General features: G+C 26.4%; 1 protein-coding gene across 1 annotated transcript; it reads right to left on the bottom strand.

Moving 5' to 3' along the window:
- Positions 1 to 409: 409 nt before the first annotated feature.
- Positions 410 to 7612, bottom strand: LOC112751931 (anthocyanidin 3-O-glucosyltransferase 5). The gene is made up of 3 exons (XM_072220684.1): positions 6875 to 7612; positions 2646 to 3059; positions 410 to 1385 (listed from the first exon to the last, which is right to left on the bottom strand). The coding sequence occupies exons 1-3, from the start codon at positions 7544 to 7546 to the stop codon at positions 864 to 866; spliced, it is 1608 nt and encodes a 535-aa protein (XP_072076785.1). The 5' UTR covers positions 7547 to 7612; the 3' UTR covers positions 410 to 863.
- Between the last annotated feature and the right edge of the window lie 1045 nt (positions 7613 to 8657).

Genomic DNA, 8657 nt, shown 5'->3' with positions numbered 1-8657 from the left:
ATTAAAATTTAAATAAGTAATTTAAAAGTATAGTATATTTTTATTTGATTAATAGTTATTTATGTTGTCTAAAATAATCATTATTTACTTAGCAATCTCCATAAACTAAATATTAGACTAACCCATATTAATTTACCATTGAGGAGTTTTTTAAAGATAGATTGAACAACTTTCACATCTAGACATTACATCACACACTCACACACTATCGAATTTTTTTAATTCTATGCTATCATTTTTTCTCTACCACTTTTGAGTTGTAAGTCCATGGGCCATGTCAAAAGAAAAAAATGGAAACCATAAATTAAACCTCAGACATAGAAAAACACACACACACTACACCCAGCCATATCCCAAGTGATAAACCAAAAATTTGTATGGCAGATTAAAATTCAGCTGGACCCAAAGATATTTTGAAAGCATCCAGCATTTTATGAAAAATGCCTCAACTTTTATTTTGTTTATTAATATTGTTTGGTAAAGTAAACAATATCATAGGATTGTCTACAGTTTCTTTATTCCAAACGGTTCCGCTACGTTACCAACAGCATATCTGCCAACCTCTGCCAACTCTTATTTATAATTGTGTTTCATGGGAGTGTGTTTGTAGATGTGTCTAACAAAAATGTCTTTTTTATAACTGTGTTTAATAGAAGTGTCTTTATAGATATATTTTATGGATGTGTCTCTTTATATATGTATTTAAAATATATTAATTATTAGACACATCTACAGACACACTTCCATGAAACACAAATATAAATAAGAGTTGGCAGAAGTTGACAGATAATATGTTGGTACCTATACTTTTTCTATTCCAAAACACATAAGTTCGGTTTACGAGTCCAATATCCAATGAGTAATTATGACACACCATTTGAGTTAATGATTCTTGTAAGTGCAAAATAAGATGAACCATGATGATGAGACCAAGCTTTTTGAGCTATGTGTTTGAGCTCCTTGACCCTTTTCCTAATTGCACACCCTTCAATATCCCCTTTATCAATTATCTTCCTTATAGCTTTTCCTATCTCTTCACTTCCCACAATCTTTGTAGACATTGACACATTCAATCTAATTGCAATGCCAACTTCTTCATCTTGTAGCATCGATGCATTCATCCTTTGCTCAGCAAATAGTGGCCAACCAATGATTGGAACACCACATGAAACACTCTCTATGATTGAGTTCCATCCACAATGTGACACAAACCCTCCAATTGATGCGTGATTTAAAATCTCTAATTGTGGTGCCCAATCCATTACAACAATCCCATTGCTTTGTATTCTATAGAATTCTTCTGGAAAATCACTTGGTTCTTGAGATTTAGTAGCACCATTTGTTTTGCTACTTTTGCTTTTAAGAATAAGGTCGTCTACATTTATCTGAAAAATATTTGGTTAAGAAAATAATATGAACAATTAATTTTTAAAAATAAGGATTGATTTAATTCTACCTATAGCATGAAGAATAACAAGTAGAAACAAAATTTTAGGATTATCTAAATTTATTGAAAACAAGAAGTTTATGTAGGAATAATATATTTTGATTATTCTGACAAATAGTAAATTTGAGTATACTTTTTCTGTTTTATAATATCTTTCAAAAATTAAAAATCACAAGGACCAAGAAAAAAAATTGATAATAGTAGCAGTAGAAATTACGTGAACAGACCAAATTAAATTAATCTCACCTAAAAAGACAAATTTCAATTAATACAATTGTTATTACACTATTCTCTTTCTTCAAATTACATCATTATTAGGAGTAAATTTAGAAAAAAGAAACTAATACTATTTAAATATTATACTAATTTAATTTTCATAAACTATTAATATAAAATATTTTATACAAACAAGTTTACTCTCACATAAATAAAAGTTACTAATATTTATAAATTTATTATTTAAAAGGTCATCGATCTAATTATATGAATCTAAATTGTGTAAATTTTTTTATATTATATCAACAAAAATATTATTTATACATTAAAATTAGTAACTAAAATCAATCATTATATATTTATATATAAATATATATATTATTTAATTTATTAATATATTTTTTTATTTTAATATATATTTTATATCAATAACTAATTTTAATAACTAATTTACTATACAGTTAATATGGTTGTTCTGTCAATATATCATCATTAAATTCATATTATATATAGGATAAACATTTTGAAACTTTAAGAATCACAAGCGAGATAGATATTATGGAATGAGGAGAATAGAACACAATGAGATATTATATTAACTTATGTTAGTGTTTGTTTGGATGTTATTATTTTAATAAAAAATATTTTTTAATAATTTTTTTATTTTTTAGTATATTTGGTAAATTTCTAGTAGTAAAAGTAAAAGTATTAGAAAAATAAAAAAAAACATCTTTTTTGAGAAGCTGTAATTTACATCTTTTTAAAAAAAATATGTTTTTCATATAATAAATAAATAAAAAAGCACTTTTATATTATTATATTCAAACATAATTGATAAATAAAAAAATTTTTATATAAAATATCTAAACATAAAATTACTTACTTTTTCATAATATCTTTTAAAAAAAATAACTTGAAAAAAATATTTTCTTAAAAACTTACCCAAACAAACTCTTAATCCACACAAAAATTTGAACATTACCTTTTCAATATCCATCTGAGTTGAAGCCTCTTGCACTGATGAGTGGCATTTTTTATTTGTTTCAGCATCCTCACCTGCTGTGAGATAATAGTTATTATTCCCAGTTTTTGTGGATGGTGGCCTCAAAGACCAAACAAATTTTTGACCACTTAGCTCCAACCCGATAGCCATCTCTTTGATTTGTTCATGTGACATTGAGTATCCACTTCCAAGTGAAACATATATCACTGACTCTTCTTCTTGAATGTCTAACCAATCAACAACATGGTTTCTATTTTGTTCATTAGTTTCCCTTATCACTGGCCCAATTGGGAAAATGGGTACCTTTGTTATTTTTCCACTTCTTAGTGCTTCAAGTGTCTTAGGCTCTAACTCCTCAAATGTGTTAACAAAAATCCCATCAGCCAATGTTAACTGTTCCAAATATATATAAGTTACTAAAGTTATTATTAACATATTTATTTATAAAGAAAAAAATACAAACAATGGGGGGCTTGTGGCTTGATTAAAGATAGATAATGTAGCGATTCTCAGTTTTAAAAATATAAATGTAAATAAGTTATAATTTATTTTATAAAATTTGAATTCTTTATTTTTAAAAAAATTAATTTTATTATTAATAATTGAACTAATTTTATAATAATTTTAATTTAATTAAATTCATATTATTATTATTATTACTATTATAAACATTGTATATAATTGCCGTAAGTATTAAATTGCATTATAAATTTATATATATTATATTCATTGCATTACTATTATTATTACTATTATTATGTTTATTATTATTATTATTATTATTATTACATGATCATCATTATTATTTTTAGTATTATTATTACTATTATTAATTATGAAGTATGGAAATTAAAGGCGGTTTATATTTCTCATTAAGTTAGATATATATTATCATTATCATTATGCACATATATATAAAGTGTATTTATCTAATAAAAAAAGTCAAAAGCGACTTACTAATTAATCGTGCATATATAAATGATTAGCATATGCCGGAGAGAAAAAGAAAAAGAAAACGGAAGAGAGAAGAATGTAATCGCGAAAGACCGTAAACCCCACCAAATTTTTGACTTCGATTTCTTGCAATCTGTAACTCCAATAAAAAATTTAATCCGGTAAAAGTATTCGTATCCTCCTCTTCTACACGTTGGCACCACTTTTGACCGGTAGAAGATGACGGTGACGTAATTCCTCTACCTCTTGAATTTAACCAACTGGAGTTTTAGGAGGCATAGACAATTCTGGACATTTTCTTCTTAGATAGCTCAGTCAAAAAACTTCTTCGGAGCTTTGAATATTTTGATTCCGTGCGAATGTATGATTTTAGTTTCTCGTAGTTAATGTTTAATGTCACGTGAAAACTTAGGCTATAAGACCTTAAGATAGGAATGAAATGAATGAATAATTGATGGATTGTGTATATGGTATAAAATGTGAGGTTTAGCTGTTGTCAATAATTTGCTGTTGAAGTTGGTCGGTTTGAAAAAAGATTTAATATTGGTATTTGTTTGATTTTGAAATAATTTGTTACTGGAAATGATTTGAATGACTGAGAGGTGTTTGGTTTGATAGTTAGGACCCTTGAAGGGTGGCAGAAATTTGAGTCTTAGAGGAGATATTGCTAAAATTTCTATAAGAATTGAAGTTTTGATTTGAGGTATTATTTTAAAAGGGAAAGAGTTTAACTCAATGGAATATTATTGTGTTTGGGGATGCGCGCATAGAGGGACTGTCCAATGGTTAACTACCAGGACTTGTCGGGTTGGCTGTATAACAGACAGATGAGACTCATCAGCCATAGGACATGCATGCATCATATGCATTTGTTTGCTTTGTTTGAGTGTGTGTCGTTTTAGTTTGCTTAACTGTTAAATTCTGCTTATCTGCTACTTGTTCTATTTGTTGCAAATGCTTCTCTATCTGTGTTTTCCTTGCTTGAATTATATGTGAATGTTTTCTGAGAAACCCCTCGTGGCGGAGGTGTGAAGAGGGTTATCCTACGGGAGATTCAGAGGATTAGAAGCGATAGAAAGTAGAATGTTAGGTTAAATTTAGATTCAGAACTTGAATACATTAGATAACCTACCTAATTCTGGTTTAGTTGAATAATTAAGATGAAGTCTGAGTGTCGAAGTTTTAGGAATGCCTCTGGCTTTTCCGGGACCTTTTATACTAATTATGTGGGCACCTTTACCATACTGAGAACCTCCGGTTCTCATCCCATACTATGTTGTTGTTTTTCAGATGCAGGTCGAGAGACACTTCGTTGAGCGTCTAGGTATCCTCTTTACGAGCGAAAAACTATCTTTTGGACTGTCATATTTTGTTTTAGGCTATGTATATATGTTTATAGAATCTCCGCATGTATATTTTGTGTTTTGTCCCTCCTAGAGGTCAACTTGGAGATACAGGGGTTTATTTTGTGATTTGAGTTTTATTTTGGGTTGTATATATACATAATTATATACTCTGGCCGGCCTTAGCTTTGCAAGTCGAGTCTGGAGCTTGCTGTCTGAGTTTTGGAACTCTGATATGTATATATGTTTCTATGCGAACGTGTCACGATTTTACCTGTCCGTTTTACGAATATCTATGCGAACGTGTCACGATTTTCTGTTTATCGTTTTGTTTAGTTTGTTCTTCAAGGCTCCTAGATATGATTTCATCCAACTATATCTATGTACATATCCTTTTTTTTAGAGGTCGTAATACCTTGCCACCTCTACTTTACGACTTAAGCATAAGGCTCTGTGTGGTAGGGTGTTACAGATAACACAATATGGATGTTAATTGATAGTTTTTTCTTCAAATATATGTATATATGTTTATATGGTTTCTTCATATACTTTTTAATTTAATTTTTATGCAATGATAGTGCAAAAGAGTTTTGTACACTCATTTAATATTATATTATTACATCAACAAAAGTAACTAATTTTTAAATTTACTATTTAAAAAGTCATTTTTAAATATATAAATATAATTAAATAACTATGTATTTTTTACGTTATAAATATATCAAAATTAAACTCTATATATTATTAAGAGTATTTTTCATTTTAATATTTTTAATTTAATTTTTATGCAATGATAGTGCAAAGGAGTTTTGTACACTCTAATAGTATATTATTACATCAACGAAAGTAACTAATTTTTAAATATATAAATATAATTAAATAATTATGTATTTTTTATATTATGAATGTATCAAAATTAAACTCTATATATTATTAAGAGTATTTTTCATTCCAATATTTTTTCTTATTCTCTAAATTTTTTAATTAATTATCTATTTTTAGTTTTTCAACTTTTATTTATTTACTTGATAAGTGAAGAGTCTACCCATAAAGGGCAAAACTTCAGAAAACAAAATAGACAATGTACAAAATCACACTGTCAGAGAAGCCCTTCAGAATTTAATGCTAATTAAGCACTCAAATTAACCTAGCTATACTATAGATCCGTTTGTAAAGCTTTAAAAATTATTTTTTTTAGTTTTTAGTTTATGAAAAATAATAGTATTAATATTTGGTGTAATTTTTAAAATTAAATTATAATTTTTTAAGAAACTATTTAAGTACGAAGTTAAAAAAAAATAACTTTTCTCATAATAAAAATTTTTTTATCACATTTTTTTAAAAATAAATACTTTTAAAACTAAAAAAATAAATATAAAATAAATTATTTATAAGTTGTTTTTAATATAAATATTTATTATTTAAATTATTTTTTAAAAAAATTTAATTAAACTATTTATTTAAATTAGACCTATAAACCAAAAAAAAAAATGATGAACATATAGAGAAAGCCCCCACATGATGACTATGATGGGAACTTGAATCTACACCATAAAAGCTTATATATAGAAACTAATAAATTATTAAAAAGTTGCTATATTATTGACCGTTTGAAATTTCTGACAATAATATTAAAAGACCTTATTAGTATTATGTGGTCTAGATATTTTCACCACTACACCAACTCAATAATTGTTAATGAAAAGCTTAATTTAACATATTATAAAGACAAACATAGACATCATCCAAACTTCAATTGTATATATGCTATATTCTTTTATTTTTCGGAAGAGTATATGCTATATTCTTGCATAAGAGATAACGATTAGTAACATATTGGAAATTAAAAAATTATAACAAGTCAAAGCATATTTTCATCGAGAGATTATTGAGTTTATTATGAGAGATTACCGCCTCACACATGAGAAGATACTCAAGATACAACCTATGTGTTCTGTCCTCCATCATCTGGAACAAATCACTAGGATGTATACCTTTGCAACCTGGGATTAATATTGGTGTCTCTCCATGGCTATGATATTCTCCTTCCACCTCTTTATCTAACTTTGGTGAGTGAAAACCAAGTGCAACAAGCCATGCACTTGTTGGGGCAAAAAGGTACATAGGAACTTCCATATTGTTCATTTTCTTCACTAGAGGAAGAGTTTGGCTTAGGAAATAATCGGTGATAATCATGGTTGGTTTGAATTTCATGTTGGAAATTGCACTTACAAAAAGTTTTGGTGCTTCATGCATTGTGATTGCTATCTTGGTCTCTAAGGTTACGATATTATTAGGATCAAGAACGTTATTACTAATATGGTTGGATATGTCAATTGGGGGAAGGTGGATTATGTCAATTGAAATGTTTTGATTTATGGTTGATTGGAGAACATCTTTCTCAGCTTTGGATGATGAAGAATTGATTGAAGGAATGAATAAGGTTATTTTGGTAATAGTGATTTTTTGGTGTGTGAGAAGGTGTTTGGCAAGTTCAAGACTTGGGATTATGTGACCCATTCCTGGTGAAGAAAAGAGTGCAACATGATGATGATGATGATGATGAGAGTTTGAGAGGGCCATGGATGTGAAAGTAAAAGATAAAATGAATTTTTGAAGTCAAATGATTGATGAAGGGTTTGAACTCTATGCTCTGCCAATTGGGTTGTGAGCTATAAATATTTATGTATATCATGTCTACTCTGCTACGATTTAAACTAAAATTAGCAACTAAAATTAATTATTAGTATAAAATATATATTAAAATATAAATATATATTAAAAATAAATTAAATTATATATATTTATACATAAATATATTAGTAACTAATTTTAATAATTAATTATTTTGTGTGTACAAATAATATTTTTAATATTATATACATGATATAAATGCGAAATTTGACCATATTTAAAAAGTAAAAAGTATAATTAAAATTAAAATGATGGTTATATTTTTTATTATTTAATAATATAATTTAATTTATAAAAATAAAAATTAAAGATATGATTAAATTGTAAAAATATTACATTAATTTTAGTAATAATATAAAAAGTAAAGTAACAATTAAGTTTTTGAAAATTTTGAATTTAGACTAATTACTCTCCGAAGATAAACAGTATCAATCTAATTCTTTTTTTATAGTAAACAATACACACATTATGTTTTTCTATTAATTTATCTTATTATATTTTTCTATTAATTCATCTTGTAAAATTTATCGATGACATTTATGTGTATTGTTAATTATTGTGACGTGTCTATTTATGAATGATTGTCACGCAGATAACAATTTTTGGAACGAAACTTTATCTATTTTGATATGATTCATAGTAAATAAGACTATAAGAGTAATTGATAAAAAGTTTAAAAATGCTATCTGTACACTAAAATCAGCCACCAATATATTTCTGTATAAATACATGTGTAGTTTAATTTATTTTCAATGTATATTTATATTTTAATATATATTGTTATATAAAAATTTAAAAGATAATAAATGATTTTATTACCTAAAACTACATTATTTTTATATTTATATAATAGTAATAAGATACACACTATTATAAATAATAAAATATATAAATAATTTGTTTCTTTTCGCATTATCTAGACATAATTAACATTTTTTTAAGATTAATTAATTTTATATTAAACTCATCAAATATTTAATTATTACTTTACTCTAATATA

This window comes from Arachis hypogaea, chromosome 2, assembly GCF_003086295.3.
Source record: "Arachis hypogaea cultivar Tifrunner chromosome 2, arahy.Tifrunner.gnm2.J5K5, whole genome shotgun sequence".
Taxonomy (NCBI): Eukaryota; Viridiplantae; Streptophyta; class Magnoliopsida; order Fabales; family Fabaceae; genus Arachis; species Arachis hypogaea.
This window is presented reverse-complemented; position numbering and strand designations above follow the sequence as displayed.

Excerpts from the sequence above, each read along its gene's own strand:
- LOC112751931 (XM_072220684.1), bottom strand. The coding sequence starts at position 7,546 with ATGGCCCTCTCAAACTCTCATCATCATCATCATCATCATGTTGCACTC. Across the intron at positions 3,060-6,874 it reads ATCTTCTCATGTGTGAGGCG|TTAACATTGGCTGATGGGAT; the intron begins GTAATCTCTCAT and ends TATTTGGAACAG. Across the intron at positions 1,386-2,645 it reads CTCAGATGGATATTGAAAAG|ATAAATGTAGACGACCTTAT; the intron begins GTAATGTTCAAA and ends AATATTTTTCAG.